General features: G+C 34.9%; 6 protein-coding genes across 6 annotated transcripts; 2 read left to right on the top strand and 4 right to left on the bottom strand.

Moving 5' to 3' along the window:
• Positions 1-4,861: 4,861 nt before the first annotated feature.
• Positions 4,862-6,342, bottom strand: LOC140813125 (epidermis-specific secreted glycoprotein EP1-like). Its single transcript, XM_073171561.1, has one exon. The coding sequence runs from the start codon at positions 6,310-6,312 to the stop codon at positions 4,999-5,001; it is 1,314 nt and encodes a 437-aa protein (XP_073027662.1). The 5' UTR covers positions 6,313-6,342; the 3' UTR covers positions 4,862-4,998.
• A 1,934-nt stretch (positions 6,343-8,276) lies between these two features.
• On the bottom strand, positions 8,277-9,789 carry LOC140813218 (epidermis-specific secreted glycoprotein EP1-like). Its single transcript, XM_073171704.1, has one exon. It carries the CDS (start codon positions 9,694-9,696, stop codon positions 8,404-8,406), a length of 1,293 nt encoding a protein of 430 aa, XP_073027805.1. The 5' UTR covers positions 9,697-9,789; the 3' UTR covers positions 8,277-8,403.
• Positions 9,790-11,218: 1,429 nt separating this feature from the next.
• On the bottom strand, positions 11,219-13,372 carry LOC140811889 (peptide-N4-(N-acetyl-beta-glucosaminyl)asparagine amidase A). Its single transcript, XM_073170011.1, has one exon. The coding sequence runs from the start codon at positions 13,176-13,178 to the stop codon at positions 11,337-11,339; it is 1,842 nt and encodes a 613-aa protein (XP_073026112.1). The 5' UTR covers positions 13,179-13,372; the 3' UTR covers positions 11,219-11,336.
• A 163-nt stretch (positions 13,373-13,535) lies between these two features.
• On the bottom strand, positions 13,536-17,266 carry LOC140811890 (uncharacterized). Its single transcript, XM_073170012.1, has 8 exons — positions 16,810-17,266; positions 15,787-15,921; positions 15,441-15,629; positions 15,116-15,177; positions 14,866-15,023; positions 14,634-14,782; positions 14,299-14,442; positions 13,536-13,852 (listed from the first exon to the last, which is right to left on the bottom strand). Exons 1-8 carry the CDS (start codon positions 17,179-17,181, stop codon positions 13,667-13,669), a joined length of 1,395 nt encoding a protein of 464 aa, XP_073026113.1. The 5' UTR covers positions 17,182-17,266; the 3' UTR covers positions 13,536-13,666.
• A 1,285-nt stretch (positions 17,267-18,551) lies between these two features.
• On the top strand, positions 18,552-20,020 carry LOC140811330 (uncharacterized). Its single transcript, XM_073169185.1, has 2 exons — positions 18,552-18,596; positions 18,683-20,020. Exons 1-2 carry the CDS (start codon positions 18,552-18,554, stop codon positions 20,018-20,020), a joined length of 1,383 nt encoding a protein of 460 aa, XP_073025286.1.
• A 5-nt stretch (positions 20,021-20,025) lies between these two features.
• LOC140811329 (uncharacterized) lies at positions 20,026-20,778 on the top strand. Its single transcript, XM_073169184.1, has one exon. The coding sequence runs from the start codon at positions 20,026-20,028 to the stop codon at positions 20,776-20,778; it is 753 nt and encodes a 250-aa protein (XP_073025285.1).
• The last annotated feature ends 847 nt before the right edge of the window (positions 20,779-21,625 follow it).

Here is a 21,625-nt window from a genome sequence, read left to right as displayed (position 1 = left end):
AAATTTAAATTTCATACTTCTAAAAATTAGAACACCGTGCAGTGACATGAACATCTCCAAATAGTGTAATATAAGTGAATGCCTTAATTTCATTATTATAGTTTTGTTTATCATGATTATAATTATGATATATTACGAAAGCATAATTAATCGATTCGATTTTTAAAAGTAGAATATGTCTTTTGTGAGACGATCTCACGAATTTTTATCTGCGAGACGGGTCAACCCTACCGATATTCACAATAAAAAGTAATACTCTTAGCATAAAAAATAATATTTTTTCACGAATTATCTAAATAAGATATATGTCTTACAAAACACGACCCGTGAGATTGTTTCACACAAATTTTTACCATTAAAATATTAAGTTACTAACGTGATCAATAAATCATACGATATAATTATACTTAATAACGAAAGAAGTACAATGGATATGTGGTCAAAGGGTTGAAGATGTAAATGGGATATCCACTGCTTGAGCAAAACCTTATTTTTTGAAAAGAATTTCAAGCAAGTGATAAATGTCTATTTTAAATGTGTAGGACAAATCAAAAATCATGTTTCAATTGTGCGGATACTTATTATTAGAACTATCAAAATGGTTCGGATTCATCGGGTTGATCCACTCCGTCCAGCCAAATATACGGGTTAGATTGATAATTTATTCAATCATGTGAGTTGAGACATTTTGTGATCGAACTTGTCAAATATAAATGAAAAATATTTAGGCTTGTCGAGATGGTATGTCCTACGACATAATTTTGCTACCCACCCTACCAAATGATGAGTTGCGGGTTGGTCCGTCCCACTTGACTCCTTTTGAAGGTTATAAATATAATCCCACAACAAGTATGCAAAACACTCATAGTTTTAATCACACGATTTAAATTTATCAGTAAACGAATAAAATGAAGCACATTTTTATTCCGATAAGCTATAACTTCCAAGTTAAGCACGTCAAATATTCGACAAAATGCTTCCACCACTGGAAGCACCGCAAGGCAATTGGTTGATGCTGAAAGCTCGGTTGTTTCGACTTTCGAGCGTTAGGTTCTGTTCTAAAAAAGACGTGTATATATTTATTATAATAATAATAATAATAATAATAATAATAATAATAATTTGATATGGGTTAGCATAATTATTATATTCTACAGATAAATAAACATATCTGACCTTTAAAAAAAAAGCGAGAAAAGTAATTGTAGGTATAAAACAAGCCTTAATTCCACCGCCTGCATGCCTTTGTTTGATTCTTTCACCGGAAAGAAGCGTGATTCATGGGACCTCCACCACAAGACTTGAATGAATTCCTCCAAAGCAGATTAATAAATTGTATCAAAAGAGAAAGAGCAAGTGTAAACGTCAATTAAATGCATGCTATTATTAAATTGGTTTGGCCTGGATTAAAAAAATTTCTTTGAAGTTATATTTTCAGATAAGATATTTTATAATAAAATAAAAACAAAAAGAAAAACTATCAGAAACCTTAAACCATAATTTCTAGAGTATATTTTTTGTGAAACGGTTTCACGGATTTTTATTCAATTCTAGAGTATATTTTTTGTGAAACGGTTTCACGGATTTTTATTCGTGAGGCGAGTCCACACTGTCCATATTTACAATAAAAAATAATATTTTATTCATAAAAATTAAAATTTTTTTATGAATGACTCAAATATAATATATGTTTCACAAAATTGACATCTAAAATCGTTTTATATGAGTTTTTGTGCAATTTCTACTGTTTAATGATAATTTTTTTTTTTTTTTTTTGCCAAAGACCTCTAATTTTAGTGTACGTGGCTTAAAAAATATATTTTAATTTGTAAAGTCTCCTCAGGTCTCTTTAATTTTCTTTGCATAATATATATGTTTGAGCGTAAACATAACTTTGTTTTTTTAAGTATGATATAGTTTTGTACTATAAAAATATAACGTAACTATCTTCACTATTGACGATACTTGGGCGTAGATCTGAGACTAGCTTATCTCTCAAACAAAAAAATATAAAACAACTAAATCAACATAAATAATAAATTGAGAAAATTATTCGCAATCAGAGAGAATCGAATATGAAACCAATAATTCTCAAGGCCTCAAATTTAACCATTGGATCACTACCTCATCAGCTTAACATAACTTTGTTATCAACATTTAAGAAATAACTTAAAACTATTAACAAAATATGACATAGCATGATTATGAGGATAATTATTATTTAAATTTTGAATTTTGAATATTAACATCAATATTTAAAAACAAACGATTATTATTGATTAATGGAGACAATAATTCTACATTTATAATATACGCACTGATATTAATATTCCAATTCTATTTCATATATATTATAATTTTTTACCTTTTTTTCACCAGGGAACAAAATATTTATTTGAATATTTCCCTTATCACGTGATTTTACGCACCCAAGCTATTTTAAATTCAATAATTTAATCTATAAATAATAAATTTAAGTCTCATGATGAATAAAAGACGTCAAACAAAAAGAAGTCAATAATTCCCAGTAAGAATATTCGATCAACCCACACAGATTCCACAAACTGATGCTTCCTGTGTGGGGGCAGCGGCCATTAACGTAAAGCCCACGATCGATGTATGAATTAGGACATATAATTTTCATAATATTCGTTTGGGAATATCCAATTTCCACAAGTAATCGAATTTCTTTCTTCTTTTTTTTTTAAAAAAAAGAAGAAGTTACGAATATAATATGATTAAAATCAATTATCAGATCTTCGAAAAAAATCATCAAAACTTGTAAAAATTTCGTAGCGTCAAGGTTATTATTATTATTATAAAATCGACTTGATAGTCAAACAATTGACCTGATGCTTATAAAAGACGACAACGTAGATTAGAATTCTTGAATTATATTTTGTCAAAAAATAATAATAATAACTGAATAATTGAATGAGATAATGACCAAATACGGTTGACATTGAATTCGAATTTGACTTTGAACCAAAAATAAAAACGAGAGTACTAGCGATTAAGGCTAAGTTTGATAAAGTTTTTTATATTTTCGTATTCATCTATTGCCGTCAAATTATGAGTTCGGAATCGATGAATCATGGATCTAATTAGATTATTATTTACGAGATTCAATCTCTCTATGCTTTAATCAATTTCCAATCACTAGTACATATTAGTCGTACTGTTAATTTGGTAGCTCATTGTATTGCTCGTTCTGCTCTATCAAATCGTTTATTATTTTCTTATACGGAAAATGTTTTTTTTTAGTAGATTTTGGACATATTATTTGGTGACTTTTTAATACAATGTTATTTGTTTGATTAAAAGAAAAACGTGACTATACCAAGTTGATGTGGACTCGTGAATTATTGTGAACTTAAATACAAAGCGTGACAACTTGGCTTTGAAATATTGGTTTAAGTTAATGCAATTATTGCACGCGTGGCTTATTCAATCACCTTAATTAGTTATCTAATTACTGGAAGGTTAAAAATAATTAGTAACCGGAGATGCACGTGATTGAGTTCATCATGTTTAATTTATTTTTACGCCCAAATTACATTAGCACTCCCTATATAAAACTGGGATACATAATTACATATAGATACGATGTTAATTATGATATATGTGAAATAAACCAAAAATAAATGTCATTTCAAATTTATTCTCGAAATTGTTCATCGAATCAGATCCTTCATTTCAAATTAAATCATTTCGTCCAAATTGTCCATATTTCTATGTCTATTTCTATTTCTATTTATATTTATGTATACTAGGGAGTCCATGGTCAATGAATTTGCATGACGTCAAGATGCATGTGCTGGGCGGTGCATTCCTAAATTATCGATATAATTACGAAGCTTATATTATATTAACTTTTCATCGGCAATCACGACGGACTCTACATTATATAAATTTCGAACAAGTCTTTTTCTATGTAATTGCACCCAGGTACAGGGACGGATCTATGTTTAGTCCACGGATCTATGTTTAGTCCGTCCTAATATGTAGTCCAGCCCATTTTTTTTTTTACAAGGAGTTATAGAGATTCAAGCCAATTTTAATTTTTTTTCGTAAATATATATAGAGATTTAAGCACAGTCTAATTTTTTTAAAGATACAATGGTGTAAATAACTCATAAAAATTAATATCTAGAATACATATTTAACTTTCACAGTGAATAAACGTAGATTTTAGATATTTCAAGGGGGTTTGGTGCAAATATAAATTTATTTTATCGATTTTTTTATTTAATAAAATTTAATTTGAAAGTACATTTAAAATATATTAAAAATAATTTTTTAAAATGTAAATTTTGAATCTAAGTGAAAATTGTCTTATATTACACGTGTTACATATTAATTTAAATAATATATAAATTTTGAATAATGATATTGATTAAACTTCATTTTTGAACATTAACTCTCTTATTTCGAATACGCTAGAAACAATTGTTTTTTTTAAAAAAAAAAATCATCAAGATCATTTTACTAACCATTTTCATATTAATATCTTTTATATATATATATATATATATATATATATATATATATATATATATATATATATATATATATATATATTAACTTATTATATTAAGTTCAAGCTCACCTCAACTTTAATTTCTAGATCTGTCTCTGCTTGCACCAAATTTCGTGTCTCCGTTGGATGAATTTTACGACAACAGATCCATACTAACCGGCAACATACCCCGCGATTTCTAGATTAATTCAAATTTAAATTATTAACGAGGAACCAAAATGTATATGAACTTCTAACTAATTTTACTTATAGGATATCACAATTACTATATGACACGAACTTATTAGATAATTTTCCATACTCACAATCTTATTCACGGAATAAAGTTAAAATTATATGATATATCAATAATCATATTTTAATTATTGCATCATAAATTAAGATTAAACACAAACTTATTAGATAATTTGTAATTCACAACAAACCAACCACAAAAAACAAGAGGTTTCAATTCTCATTCAAGCCTGTTTTATTCGAATAACGCTACTCGGAGTCTTTATAAAGCCCACATGCGATGCGTTGTCCACCTTGGTGAGAGTTTTTAAATCATACACAACCCAGCACCTGGACTCCGCTCCATTAAAGAAAAAGCCCGCGCACTTGCAGTCCGATGTACATTTTTGCTGGCAATCCGACTCCTTAGTGGTCCCTGTTCCACTGGTGTATTTGCTCAAGAAATGGTCAACCCCTTCTATTTTGTAGTACTTTACATTGTTGCAAGATGCTATCTTTGGAGGCGTACAAGTCTTGCTCCAACCCAAAAGCCCATTGGGGGATGGGCAGGCCACACATTGGCTATCTTCACAAAGCCCAAAATTCCCACATCTTTCTGGTATTTGGCATTCTTCACCAGAATTTCTTGGGAAAAGAGTGAATGTTTCTTCCCATGCTTGAGAGTCCACTGGGGCGTAGAACGTAAATGCCCTTAACCCTCCGTCGATCCCCAGTCGGAGATACGTTAACGTGGTATTGTATTTGGGCCGGGATAAAATCCGGTTTCGGCCATCCGGGCTCACAAATTTCAACTCATATGCAAACGCATCCTCCGTCTCGGGATCACTAGTGAACGTCAAAACATCAATAGAATTATTACCAAAAAAGAGATAGTTTGTAGAGTCGAAATATAACATGGGCGTGGGAGAATTTTCGCTCTTGTAATACAATGCAAATCTCTTGGGCTCCAAGACCAAGCTATATGGCCCATTTTTGTTCTCCTTCTCCGAAAGCCTGCTCACGAGCTTGTTCGGGCTTTTCAGTCGAAGAGATTGGCCCACTAGGAGAGTGTCCGTGGGGGAGTCAAAACTTTGCCATATAAATTCACCCTTAGAATCATGTAGCACCATGTTACCATTAGGCAACAATTTAAAACCTACAACATTTTTATTGGCCGTGTTTGATTGCCACACCACTTGCCCATTTGCTTCCGCTAACACAAGATTCCCGTCCGTCCCCAGCGAGAATGTTGCATTCTCTCCGACCGGATTGCCACGATTCGCCTCCCAAACCCAACGCATCAGCGATTCTGAACGTACGGTGCCCATTCGTAAGGCCAAAGTGTATGCACCAGGCGTCGTGTTGTAGAAACATAGTTGGAACGGGGAATTGGCTATGGACAGAACTCTATAAAATGCATCATATTCGACTATATAAGGTCCAAACTCCCCTTCGTTGACAAAGTTGAACGTTTGCGAAGGAGGCACAACAGCTTCAACAATGCAACAGAGTGAGCATAATAATATAAAGGACAGGGTAAAGAAGGAAGGGAGAGTCATTTTGCTGTGTCTGGATCAAAGAGATCGAGTTGCATACTTATAGAAGATCGTAGAAAAATCATTTTGCTTTATCACGTGTTTAAAAAAAATATATTCTATATTAGAAGATGTCCACCTGGCTGTTACTGGTCAGAGAAGGCGGCTTCATAAAAAAAAAATATATATATATATATGGCCGCCGACGCTTTTCCACATAATGGAACTCTGTATTATCCATATTAAGCTGGATGTTGGACATATGTCTGATTAAATGCAAAGCATACGTCTAACTTCCGCGACTTGTCGATTCCAACATCTCAGAATCCTGAAAATTTTACACACGACTTAGGTCCTCAAAATTCTCGATTTAAAAGGATTAAACATTTGAAAATTTTCACTCAACCAAACGAGTTTCTGATATGCCCTTATAATCGATAATCATCACCATCGCCATGATGAATTATTGTGGAAGAAATACAGACGGAGACAAAGGGGCGTGATGGGTGCGGTTGGCCTCCCCTCTCGATTTTTTTTATTTTTACTGAGTAGGATGTTAGATGTAACTATTTTACTTCACTTTTCTCTTCTTAAAATTTGCACTTGTTTCTTCTGAAATTTTTAATATATTTTTCGTTCTCATAACTTCATTTTTCTGGCTCGGTATTGGGAAGTAATTGAACTGTTATTAACGCCTCATGTTTAAGCCCGGATACAGAATTGGGTTTGAGTAGGTATTTTGTGAGACGGTCTCACGAATCAGACGGGTCAACCCTACCAATATTCACAATAAAAGTAATTCTCTTAACATAAAAAGTAATAATTTTTCATGGATAACTCAAATAAGATATTCGCCACATAAAATATGACCCGTGAGACCGTCTAATACAAGTTTTTTCACATTATATTTTCATAATTCGGATATTGAATGTCCACATGTATTATTCTAATATCGGAACTCTATCAAAATTTGCCACTCTATTTTGATTTTATGCGTTTAAATAGTTAAATACGTGTAAATTTGCACCATGTAATCAAATCAGGTGGGATCCATGTAATCCAACAATAAAGACTACATGACACAATATGCCGGTAAAAAGGCATCAATTTAAGTTTGCGTGTACAATATATATATATATATATATATATATATACATATATATATATATATATATATATACATATATATATATATATATATATATATATATATATATATATATATATCTTAACATTGATAAAGACAAATAATTTTATCCAGATGCATTTTATTGAAAATTATAATGCTTTTGTCTACAAAAAATAGAATTATAATAATTACATTTTTCATACATTTTTTTAAAAAAATATACCTTGAGTTTCTATTTAACAAACAAACTTATACTTAACAAATGAAAATTCAATCTAAGATACATGCCTAGGGCTGTAAACGAATCGAATCAAATCGAATTTTAAGAAATTTTCAGTATTCGAGCTCGAGCTCGAATCCGAATAAACATATTCGAAGCTCGATTCGAAATTCGAACTTTTATTATTTTCGATTCGAACTGAGGCTCGAGTTCGAACTTGATTCGAACTTTTCATATATATATATATATATATATATTTACATAATAATATTTTACTTATTTTTTAAATATAATACTAAGGTTCGCGAACAATCGAACAATATAATTTTAGCTCGAATTCGATTCGAAAAATATTCGAACATGTTCGAGTTCGGCTCGAATTCGATAATTTCGAATCGAACCAAATATTATTCGAACAGACTCGAAAAGTTTGTGAACGTGTTCGGTTCGTTTACACCCCTAGACATGCCTAGTGCCTTTTGCATTATTTTTTTCGACGAATCAATTTTGAGATTATCAACGAATCATTTTTAAATTACGTAAAATTTCAATAATCCCCTCTTATAAAATAAATCTCAAACACATATTTATTAGAGTAATGATAATGATGAGTTCAAAGTTTACTGACAGGCCAAGAAAGATGCGAAAATTTATTTATTACATAATTTGTCACGTTCGAAATATGAGGAAACGAAACAACCTTAAATTCAGAAATGAAAAAACATAACAAACGAGCCAGAAAACCATTGGTTCAGCGATTGTGGCATCAACGGCTCGGAGTCTTCACGAAACCCACATGTGATGTATTATGGACTTTCGTGAGGGTCATCAAGTCGTTCACAACCCAACACCTTGACTCGGCCCGATTAAAGAAGTAGCCCGCACACTTGCAGTCCGATGTACATTTTTTCTGGCAATCCGACTCCTTAGTGGGGCCTGTTCCAGCGGTGTATTTGCTCAAGAAATGGTCAACTCCTACTATTTTATAGTACTTTATATCTTTACAACTTGTCAACTTTGGAGGTGCACAAGTCTTGCTCCAGCCCAACAATCCATTGGGAGATGGGCAGGCCACGCATTGGCTTTCCTCGCAAAGCCCGAATTTGCCACATCTGTCTGGTATTTGGCATTCTTCACCAGAATCGCTAGGGAAAAGGGTGAACGTTTCTTCCCACGCCTGATAGTCCACGGGATCATAGTACGTAAATGCCCTCAGTCCTCCGTCGATCCCAAGTCGTAGAAACGATAATGTGCTATTGTATTTGGGTCTGGATAAAATCCGGTTTCGGCCGTCTGGGCTCACAAATTTCAACTCATATGCAAACGCATCCTCCGTCTCGGGATCACTAGTGAACGTCAAAACATCAATAGAATTATTACCAAAAAAGAGATAATCCGTAGAGTCGAAATATAACATGGGCGTGGGAGAATTGTCGCTCTTGTAGTACAATGCGAATCTCTTGGGCTCCAAGACTAAGCTATATGGCCCATTTTTGTTCTCCTTTTCCGAAAGCCTGCTCACGAGCTTGTTCGGGCCTTTCAGTCGAAGAGATTGGCCGACTAGCAGAGTGTCCGTGGGGGAGTCAAAACTTTGCCATATAAATTTACCCTTAGAATCATGTAGCACCATGTTACCATTGGGCAACAACTTGAAACCTACTACATTTTTGTTGGCAGTATTTGTTTGCCACACCACTCGTCCATTGGCTTCCGCTAACACAAGATTTCCGTCCCTCCCCAGAGAAAATGTTGCATTCTCTCCGACCGGCTTGCCACGATTCGCCTCCCAAACCCAACGCCTAAGCGATTCGGATCGCGTGGTTCCCATTCGTAAGGCCAAAGTGTATGCACCAGGTGTCGTGTTGTAGAAAGCTAGCTGGAACGGGGAATTGGCCATGGAGAGAACTCTATAATTTGCATCATATTCGACTATATAAGGCCCGAATTCCCCTTCATTGACAAAGTTGAATGTTTGTGAAGGAGGCACAACAGCTTCAGCAATGCAAGAGATTGAGCAAAATAATACAAAGGAGAGAGTAAAGAAGGAAGGGAGAGGCATTTTGCTGTGTCTCAATCAAATAGTTCGAGTTGTACTTATAGAAGAAGATTGGGCCATTATTTGTTTTCTTGAAAAGATAGACAATCTTTATTTCTTGGATGCTCATTGCTAGAGCCATTCAAACAAATGAAATATTTACCTTATAAATTCAGATATATCTAAATGGTCAACTAAAAGACGTGGCCATGGATGAGGATGAGAAATCATTGTATCTCGTTACCATTTCTAAATTATTTGAATCGTTGACAAGGACTATAGTAAAAATTTAATCTCCGCAAAATCAAGAGAAAAATTTTCAAGTCAAATAGATAGAAATAGGTATGAGAATCCAATAAAGATTTAATTCTCACACAGATTAAACAATGAATCTCCTACTAAAAAAATCGAGAATTGAGGTGGGGATCGGACGAGGAAGGCATCCCCAACTCAACCCATCGTCGGAGAGTTTCTAGCAAGCAGGGAGCGCTCCGAACAACATTTAAAACTAATAAAATAATATTAAATTATTATAAAATTTAATATATATAATTTTTTATTTTATAATTTTTTTTCTTTGTAATTAATATTATTTAAAATTTAATGTTATGATTTTGAAAAATTGTTTGTAATTAATATTTTAAATAAGGAAGATTTTTGTTAAGAAATCTGAATATGGCTCGAGTTTTTTGGATTATAGATGGTTGAATAACATTTTTTTTTTAAAAAAGTAGCGATAATATCACAGAGTGAAGAACATAAAAAAAAATTCTGTATGAGCTCATACTCACGTGGATGTCCTAAGTTATTAATGTTTTAAAATGATCCAAAACTGCATGCCCGAAGCATGTAATTTTGTTAAAATATGTTCGAATTATTAATCATCATTCGAACACAACTTTAAAAAATAAACGCAATATATAAAAATAAAAATTTAATACATGTGACTCTTGGTACCATGTAAAGGCCGCATTAACTTCACTGACTAATTAATTAATATTGAGTGGATATGTACAAAAGAATTAGAAAGGTAGATTTTTTTTAAAAGATTTACCTTTCTAAACATATAACTGTCTTACGAGTCAATTTTATGAATTTTATAAAACACATATTTTATTTGAATAAATCATGAAAAATATTACTATTTATATCAAAAATATTATTTTTATGTCAAATACAGACAGAGTTGATCAGTCTCATGGATCCGTGTGATCGTCTCTTACACAAGAAAGATAACACGACTTTTATTTTAAAATTTCAAAAAATTGTTGATAAATTAGAGAGTGCGATTACTTGCAAGTAATTGTGCTAAAGTTGTGGGCAATTTACAATGTTTAGGCGCAACTTCGGGAGAGGTTGACCAGTCGATACAATATATTATTACAAGCTATTGTCATGTAATGCATTCCTTACACATAAATCATACTAAAATAGTGAATATATTATTATTATTATATAATTTTTTATTTAGTTTTAAAATCTAACAAAAAAAGGTAAAATATTAAAAGAACACTTCTGGTCACTGGATAAAATTAACTATAACAAAAATGTAAATTTTGTTTTTCTTCTAGGCGAATTTGAGTTGAGTCCTTTATTAGATTATTGGAGAAGTACTCTATTAACAAGCTAAATCTTCAGTCACACGACATAAGAAATAAGAAGAATCAAATGAGCCCCTTCCTACCACCAGGAAATTTAGTCCCCAGAAAATCCTTCCGCGCACAGGTGGTCTCCATGGATACATTGTCCGCGCAACTACTGCTCTCTTTGTCATGTAAAATGGTGTAACTTGAGCTGCTGATATCCCTGAAGTAGCATGAGTTATCACCAACAGAATGATACTTTTGTTGGGTGCTTCCTAATCCACTCACTACCAAGTTTCCCTTCACAAGAATGTAACCCTGCGCCTTCTGTGAATTCTTGAGCTTGGTGGAAGAAAGTCCAGAATTAGAAGCCTTATGTTTCTTCTCATTGATACCCAAATTGACATTAGACACTGAAGCATAGCTCCCATTTCCTTTATCGACGTCCTCTAAATACATGTAAAGGCGATAGGTCTTCAAAGATTTTGTAGATTGTATAGAAGATGGCATATTGGTGTTGACACTGCCATTGAAATGTATTTCCTGATTCAAAATCTGTAAACTTCCATTCTTTTTTATCACCATAGTGTTGGTATATTCGAATCTCTGTCGTGATTTGGTCATGAGCAATCCATGAGAAGAATTCACCCATCCGCTTGAAATTACCGACCTAGTAACATTTGTGATGAATAATCCATCAAGACCTGTGAAATTGGAAAGAAGAGAGATGGAAAGTGGTGAAGCATTGTGCCTCATCACCTTCCCTTGTGTTTTCTTACTCTTCTTATCCAACCAAATGTGCAAATTTGCGTCGATGTACCAAACATTTAGAGCATTCGTTACGCTGAATACAAATTCATGAGCATTTCCATCCAATATCTTTCCTAATAAAGGAGTGATCTCAATATCATAAGAAGGGAGATCAAATGAACCAACTCCAGTGATTGGTCTCCACAGGAGGGGATTTATGCCTCCGGTGTAGATCACGGTAAATGGGAAAACTGCGCCAATGATCACATTATCTAAGCTCACAAGCACCTCCCTAAATGGTCCATTCCCAGTTGCACCAGTGAGATTATTAGCAGAAATATACTCATTCGGAAAATTTCCATACCAAAATTCATCGTTTTCATGATACGACACATATACCTCTAACACGGCCTTGTATGCATTCTGGGGTATTTTGAACACCTTGGACACTACATTGGTGGAATTTTCAATTTCAAACCACAACCCATCGTTTAAAGGTAAATTTCTTGAAATGGGTAGGATCAAATCGGCTCCAGAACCAAACTTATCACCCATTTCAGCAGAGCCAACCTCACTATAACCAGAACCCTCTTCCGTCGGATAGAAATGAAGAGAAACATTGACATGGTACACACCAGTGTACGTACTATCAACAAGATTTCCCATATAAACAGCAAGAATCTGATTATTCATCAACAAAGAATTGTACCTAGTAATGTCCTTCTTCACTGTCCAAACAATGCCAGTGGCCCTAGGTTCAGCAGTGCAGCTCCTAAGTATCTCAACCCCACCAAGCCAAACGCCAAAGATTCTATCAAATTGCCTGCCTTTGCAAGTTGCTGTCCATTCAAGAACGATTCCTGAAAAGTTCTGAGAAGGACAATCCAAGGGAGGAGTGTAATTCGCAAAAACAGGGGGCTTGCCGTAAGTGAATGCAAATTCATGTTGTAGAACTAAGTACGAGCAGGGTTGGGTATTGGGAAGTGAAATGGGGTTTGTAACTTCGAAGTAAGTGGTTGGAGGAGTGTCTGCGTTGGACAGCGAGGTGGGTTCTGAAATGGGAGTTGACCAGAAAATCGATCTTGATGCGTGGAGGTTTGCGGCAGAGAGCGGTGGTCGGTGGAGGAGAATGAGAGAACAGAGGACGACTAGGGAGAGGAGAGGTGGAGCCATGCCAAATGATGAATGAAGTTAAAAGCAAATTATAGAAATACCATCTTCGTTGAATCTTGGAGTACAAAATAATGTAGTTGCTATCAAATACAAGAAAGGCGAGACGTTCAATTTTGTCGGCATTAAATTCTCCAACAAATTTTAAGATTCCTTTTCATTTATAGTTTCTCTAATTCTTCTTCGAATTGTATGCTTGATCTCTTACTTCTACGGGTGGGATCAGCCATTGATGTATATTTAGGACAGGGATGACAACAGATCTCAAGTTCAAGAGTATATTGGTTGAAATTTGAGTAGAGCGTGTTTGATTCCTACACTATTTTGGCAGACTTAAGCTTTTTAGGCTCACTTTCTTTAATATGCTAATGTGGAAAATTTCCATTCATATCATTAGACAAATAACAAGATGAACAAGTAATGAACTTGAATGATCTTTTATACATACATGAATATGCAAGTAAAATGTAGGTTCAGGAAAGAGAATTCGATCAATGAATGAATCGATTAAGAACTGATATTTGACAAGAGTCTCCATTCAGAAAGAAAACTTCCAAGGGCACGTACGATGATGAAGATGACATTGCTGAAGTAAATCTGTAAGTGGGTTGTAGTATTTTACTGCCCTTAGGACATGGAATGGTCAGAAGCCGAGGTCCAGTCCTCATTTGCCAAACCTACGAGAACAAGTTTTGTTAATCGGTGCCAATACAAGCGGAAGTAAAACCTTGTCATCCATCTAAGTCAAAAATGATCTTGCAAGTATTATAGTTCTGATTATCACCATGAAACAAGAATAAGTTATGAGATGCATTTACTGCGGATAGGGTGCAGGTGAAGTGCCGTTTAGAGGTTCACTGTATTAATGGCAAATTTTGATGAAAAAATAAATTTGAAGGAATGCACATTTTCAAGGCTATGACAAACAGCAAAAAATGAAAGATACTTCAGTATGGTCGAAGAGCTCTCTCTCTCTCTCTCTCTCTCTCTCTCTCTCTCTATATATATATATATATATATATATATATATATATATATATATATATATATATAGTGTATAAGCAGGAGAGAAGTGAAGGGAGAAGAGGTTCTTGGGAGGATGCAGCATGCAAGAGAAAAACACCTCAACTATTCCTTTCCGAGGTGCGTGGATGGCCAAACAGAGACAATAATCACTTTTCGAATATTCATAACTCGCAGTTCGTGAAGCTGCAGTATCTTTACTTGCAAGCATCTCCACAAATAAGCAGCTTGCTTCACGATATCCCTGCGACAGAAAAGTAGTATGAAACAAAAACAAATTTAGAGGCCAGTAGTAAAGAACTAAGGCTTGAAACTGAAATTAAGTTCAAAATTTGACATTTGATTTTGTCAAAAATCTATTATATATATAAAGATTCCAGTATGTAAACGCTTGAACTGCAGACGTAACGAAAAACATGAGTACAGCCAGAGAACCTTCCATAAGCGAACGACGACCAGTGCCTGCGTGTCTAAGAGCAAAATACGGCCAAGCGAATCGGTTACTGCAGCCAGAGTACCACTAGGTGATAATGTGAGTTTCTCACCCTTCCTTGGGTGATCCTTCAAACAAGTCAGAGGGGATGCTGTCACGAGAAAATAATAATTGTTGGTAATTCCAGGATGAAGTAACTGAAAAGTAACCCCAAAATCTAGAATCAATTCTCACATCGGGCAAATGGTTGAGATTTTGCTTCTGGCTTTTTAGTTGGCTTTTCTTCACTCCGCCAGATCAATTTTGAAAGTGAAGCTATCGTGGAAAATGTTGCAGGTACAACTTTAGACAAGATAGCTCCAACCATTGATCTACTCTTGTCCGCCGAAAGTCTTAAAAAAATAAAAAATCAACCGTCACTAACTGTATATGGGAAAAAATTCTATCGAGTGTACCATATGAGAAAAAATTCCACCAGACTAACCTAAATGCTGAAATGACGGCATCATCTCCAATAGTGACAGCACAGTAGTAGCGTTGACTTGACTGCCCAACAATAAAATCAGCTGAATTCAAATACCAGAATAAATTCAGAAAGCTTCCCAAAGTCACTAGAACAAAAACATGATTACAGGAAATACGAAGAACGAAGAACGACTTTTAACCTGTAAAGAGCTTGTGGAAGAAAGTGAATATGAAGGGCATTAAATTTTAGTAATACTTTACTATAGTTACCAAAGACCTGAAAATCATTCTGGAACAATCAAAATCAAGATTGAGTAAAATATGCAATTTAAAACAGTAACCACCTGAATTTCCATCAAAGGTGGGGGCATGACCCCAGTTATAGCAGCATCAGCACATAATCCATACTTGCTAACATTCCATAGATGGTAAGGAAGTCTTGCAACAGTTCTGGAATCCTCTGAACTTCCATCATCCGAGTCCTGATCCCAAAACCGAGAATGTGCTCCTTGAAACCACCGTTGAAGCAAATTCTTCATTTCATGAAAGACAGATAAATTAAATAAAACTCACAAAAATTGGATAAAAAGAAACCACCACAAAATAACAGCTGTAAGCATTTCATACAGATTGATGAGGAGTTGTACAATGCTTTGTAGCACAATATATCTGGATCTTTAATATGCTCACCTTAATATCAGATCCTTCAAAACGAGCAATCACACCAGGCATTACAACACAAACTTCCTCCGAAGATGCATCATGCATAAGATCTTGTTTAGTCCCGCGCACCCTTAACTTAATAATCCTTCCAGAATTTATAAACTGCAAAAAAAGGCATCGATTATTTCAGATATATCTTTTTAATGCTAAACTTTGAGGGACAAATCAAATTTGCACAAAACAGAAACCAAAAAGCCCTAGTTATATACTAGTAGCTTTTCAATCAGAACACTTGTGGGGTCATCATTTCCACATTACTTGGGTCAAGTTTCAACAAGTGGGTTAAGGCAAAGTTTTTTCGGACAACTTGTCCTTAAAATATAACTCAATAAACACAATTAAACACCTAAAATAGTTATTTATGTTGTGAGAACTGATTTTTAGCAATACAAACTATGAATTACCCTCGATACACATGTAATAATAATCAAGCTCAACGGAAGGAATGGGTATAGAGAGATTTAATCACATATGTATAAGGAAATACTTCTTAACTCTGTAGTATGTTCAAAGATCGTGAACCTGCAAGCACAAGGGTGATTCTCCAATCAATTAGCCTAAGTCTATAGGGCTACCGTTTGCGTAGAAATGTGCAAAACGGTTCCATTTCAGAATTCTGCCAAGTTTGAGTGTCATTTTTTCCTATTATTTGTTAGACGACTTAACAATCCGGTGTCGAGAAATGAGAATAACGGATTAGTGTCGATATTTCCACTCATTTCCTTGACAAATTTATCCTCTGGCCAATGGAAGTTTCACGATAAAGGCACAATCTTTACTCAATCGAATCCAAAAAATGGCTACCCAATTCAAAAATAACTTGTAACCCTTTTCAATTACACATAGATTTCACGATAAAGGCACAATCTTTACTCAATCGAATCCAAAAAATGGCTACCCAATGAAAAAATTAACTTGTAACCCTTTTCAACCACACACAGATCCAACGCCTTGCGCGCAAAAACAGGAAAAAAAAACAACATTGTTCACCTGTCTATGAATGAGATGACCGCTGAACGCATAAATCAATAGGTAACCGCACGAGGTGCCGACGGCGAGGACTTTAGTATCATCATCGAAAACGAGACACTGGACGGCCGAGATGTATTCCGCCTCGATGGGGGAGAGATCGGGCAGAATCTTGACCGTCCGGTTTTTATCCGGATCGGGTCTACCGTCTCTTGAATTTGACCAGTGGATGAGGAGGATCAAAGAGCGGTTAGCTAGTGCGAGCGAGCGAGTATCCAGGGAAACAAGGAGGTTGGCATTCTCCACAAGCCAGCCTTCCTTTCCGGCACCGAGATCAGACAAATCTTCGCCGGCGATGCAACCGAGCTCCGTCGTGTGATACCGGCGTGACATTGGGAGGAGTAAGAATTCAAGGCATCATCAATGAGGATTACGATGCCCAACAGAGATTATACGTATTGCGTAATTATTTGGTTGACCCAACTTTCGTGCTTTCTACTAAAAAGGGACACGTAATACTCCTGAAATGGGAAAAACTCTCGCATCTTTTATAATAGGTATGGTGTGAGACGATTTTACGATTCTTTATCAGTGAGACGAGTCAATTCTTCTGATATTTACAATAAAAAGTAACACTAATAACATAAAAAATAATATTTTTTCATGAATGACCCAAAAAAAATATCTATCTCACAAAATACAACTCGTGAAACTATCTCACATAAATTTTTGTCAATCTTTTATGTGTTTCTCGGTTCATTCCCAAACAAAATTGTTGACCCCATTTAATCCCACATTTTCTTGATTTTTTCAGCTTGGTCATTTCATCACTTTGGAGTTAAATTAACGGAGCAACGATATATAAAGAGCTAGAAATGGCCAATACACATGCCCTAAACCATTCATCCATTATTCATTTCAAATTTGCATCCCCTCCCCTGCAGAGGCGGAGCTTGCTGCAGCCCAGTGTGGGCTGCTGCCCACACTGGGCCAAAAAAAAAAATTTGTATATATGGTCCAAAATAAATTAAATTAAAGCCCAGCCCAATGTTTTAAAAAAGAAATGAAAATGACGTGAAGTCATTTGCCAATTGTCATTACTCATTCTGGTTCAATCTGTTTCCCATCGCCGCTGCAGTCCCTTTTTCCGAGTCACCTGCGCCTGTCGCCGCTGCAGTCCCGACTGGAGCTCCGACAGCGCCAAAGCTAGCCCACACCACCGGCGACCCAGCAGCACAATAATCGAAGAAGAACATTCTCTATTCCAGCTGGTTCAGAGCTTTATCGGCGTGAGTTCTTGTTCCAAATTCAGGTAAGGTTTCGGGACTTTCGGCTTGGATTCTTGGTAGTTTTGTATTAGTTTGTTGAGGTATTGAAATCGTAAATTATTCCAGCTCCTTTTCAGCTACTGTAGCAAGATTTCAGGCGATTTCCGGCAAGTTTCCGGCGAACTTCCGCCGCTACTCACCTCGAGACCGTCATAGCTCAGGTTAGCTTCGTTTTTGGTAATTATTTGACTCGATTTCAGCCTTTATTTGTCGAACGACTTGAACCAGTTTGTGCTTTGAGGAATTATTGATTTTGTGTTATTTTATTCTTGAAATTGTTTTATCAGAAAATCAATAAATCTACAATGCATAGATTTTTTAAAAGAAAAGATCCAGAACCAGAAGAACAAAAAATTGAAAATGTTAGAGTTGAAGAATTTGATTTCTCACAGTTACCGACAGATCCTGGACTAAGAACTCCAATTTGTGATTATAATGGTAACATTAGAGATCAAGTACGAAGGGCATATTTGCAAAAAGGTCCATGTCAATCTTCAGGCTATGAATTCCCCAAACGAAAATTTGGAGTAAGCCAATGTAGACGGTTCAATCCTTCGTGGTTCAAGGAATTTGGTGATTGGTTGGAATATAGTATAGAAAAAGATGCTGCGTATTGTTTGTATTGCTATCTCTTCAAGACAGCTAAGGGAAAACAAGCCGGAGGAGAGACTTTTGTTAGTGAAGGATTTACAAATTGGAAATGTAAAGATAGATTAAATATCCATGTTGGTCAACATGACAGTGAACATCATAAAGCTCGAATGGATTGTGAAGCTTTGATGAATCAAGATGAGCACATTCAATCGGTTTTGCACAAACAGTCAAGGCAAATGCGGAATGATTATCGTATTCGTCTCAATGCTTCAATTGACTGTATTAGAGTTTTGTTGCGACAAGGGCTTTCATTTCGGGGTCACGATGAAACTGAAAGTTCACTTAATCCAGGTAATTTTCTTGTCCAACTGGAATTTTTAGGTGCTCATAACAAAGAGATTGATGATGTGATATTGAAAAATGCTCCTAAAAATTGCAAGTTAACATCACCTGATATTCAGAAAGAAATAGTGAATGCTTGTGCCATTGAAACGGTTAATGTTATTATTAGAGATGTTGGTGATTCATTGTTCTCTATTTTAGTTGATGAATCTCGTGATGTGTCAACAAAGGAGCAAATGTCGGTTGTTATCCGTTATGTAGATAGTAGTGGGCATGTAAATGAACGCTTTGTCGGGATTGAACATGTTGCTAGTACTACAGCATTATCACTTAAGGCTGCCATTGATAAGATGTTCTCTAGATATAATTTGAGCATGTCTAAGTTGAGAGGACAAGGTTTTGATGGAGCAAGTAATATGCAGGGTAAATTTAATGGTCTAAAAGCACTCATTTTAAAAGAGAACCCATGTGCTTTTTACATACATTGTTTTGTCCATCAACTTCAACTAGCTCTGATAGCTGTTGCCAAGAAAAATCTTCCGATTTCTAATTTTTTTCGTGTTGTTGGTGATGTGGTAAATGTTGTTGGAGCATCTTGCAAACGTTCTGATATTCTTCGAGAGAAACATTCAGATTTTATCGTTGAGGCATTGGAGAGGGGTGATATTTCAAGTGGTCGGGGACTTAATCAAGAAACTAGCCTCCAACGTGCTGGGGATACACGTTGGGGCTCACATTATAGTTCTTTGATCAGCTTAATTTCCATGTTCTCTGCTGTGAGTGATGTGCTTGAAATAATTTCAGAAGATGATTCTAGTTCTCCTGATCAAAAAACTGAGGCATTTAATTTATTGGAGTCAATACTTTCATTTGATTTTGCATTCAATCTACACTTGATGAAACATGTCTTAGCAATTTCGAGTGAATTGTCGACGGCATTGCAAAAAAAAAAGATCAGGATATTGTGAATGCAATGGATTTGGTACAAGTATGCAAACACCGACTGCAAATGATTAGAGATGAAGGTTGGGATTCATTTTTGGAAAAGGTTTACCATTTTTGCGAGCAACATTACATTGGTATTCTCAAAATGGATGATATGTTCACACGTTGGGCACCACGTGGTCGTCCCCATCGTAATCGACCAGAAGTGACAAATTTGCATCACTATCGTGTGGATTTATTCTATGGTGTTATTGATATACAGCTTCAAGAGTTAAATCATCGTTTCTCAGAGGCAGGTATAGAGTTACTACTTTGTGTAGCTTGTTTGTGTCCACAAAACTCTTTTGTGGCTTTTGACAAGAAAAAATTGATGCAACTAGCTGAGTTTTATCCACAAGATTTCTCAAGATTTGATCTCCTTATGCTTGATGATCAACTTGAAACTTATATATGTGATATGCGTTTTAACAAAGCATTTCAAGGATTAAAAGGACTTGGTGATCTTTCAGAGAAGTTAGTTATGTCAAAGAAAAATATGGTGTATCCGCTGGTTTATAAGCTTTTGACATTTGCATTAATTCTACCAGTTGCGACTGCGAGTGTAGAGAGAGTGTTTTCTGCCATGAAAATTGTGAAAGACAGGTTGCGCAGTCGAATGAGTGATGATTGGATGAATGATAGTCTCATTGTCTATGTAGAGAAAGAGATATTCCTAACAATTGATAATGAAGCTATCGTAAAGAGGTTTCAAAATATGAAGACTCGAAAAGAACAATTGTAAGGTAATTATTTTGTAATTTTTTATGATTAACTTTTGTTTTGCTTTATTAATAATAATATATTGTCGCCTACACTGACTTACAAACCTAGCTCCGCCCCTGCTCCCCTGCAAGTTCCAATCGATGCTTTCGTCCATGCTAACTTTCAATTGTGAACTTTGCTTCTCTCTCGAGCTAAAAACTAAACCAAATTTCAAATCTGAGTTTTAGGAATCCTTCTTTGGATCAAACAAAATATAATTTTTAACTTCATTTGTCACTGTCTGCAACATATCTTCTTCACTCTCATATTACTTCATCTTATGAATCAGAACATCTGTATTTTTTTGTTCCATGGACAAACAATTGTCCTTCCATTGGTTCTATATAATGGCCAACAAATGCATCAACTAACCAATCATTTTATACAAATCATACTCGTTGTTGTCAAAATCATCAACATTTCAATATAGTTTATAAGATTCAACACATTCGAATAATTTTTCAGATATTTGTCTTCATTAATAATATTTCCAACTTTGTGTCAGAGTCTGATAGACTTTTTGTTTTTGAATTCGAGCTCTTCCATACATCCCTACAAGTCAATCATTTCAACCTTATCAACATCAATATAATCGAAATATTCAAAACTCTCCCTGACATGTTCATTGTGTTTTCCAGGAGACTCCAAACTTAATTTAATACATTTTAGTATATATCTGATTCTCGAATTAATCCTAAAAACGAAAAAAAAATGGCATTATATTATCGGAAAATGCATCATAAAATTTATTTATGTGATAGTTTAAATAATAGTGGATTAGTACAATTTGGAGTGCCCTTCATTGGGAAATTACTTCGTATGGCCAT

The sequence above is a fragment of the Primulina eburnea genome, chromosome 14 (assembly GCF_022965805.1).
Source record: "Primulina eburnea isolate SZY01 chromosome 14, ASM2296580v1, whole genome shotgun sequence".
Classification (NCBI taxonomy): domain Eukaryota; kingdom Viridiplantae; phylum Streptophyta; class Magnoliopsida; order Lamiales; family Gesneriaceae; genus Primulina; species Primulina eburnea.
Note: the sequence above shows the minus strand (reverse complement) of the source record. Positions and strands in the feature narration are given on the sequence as shown.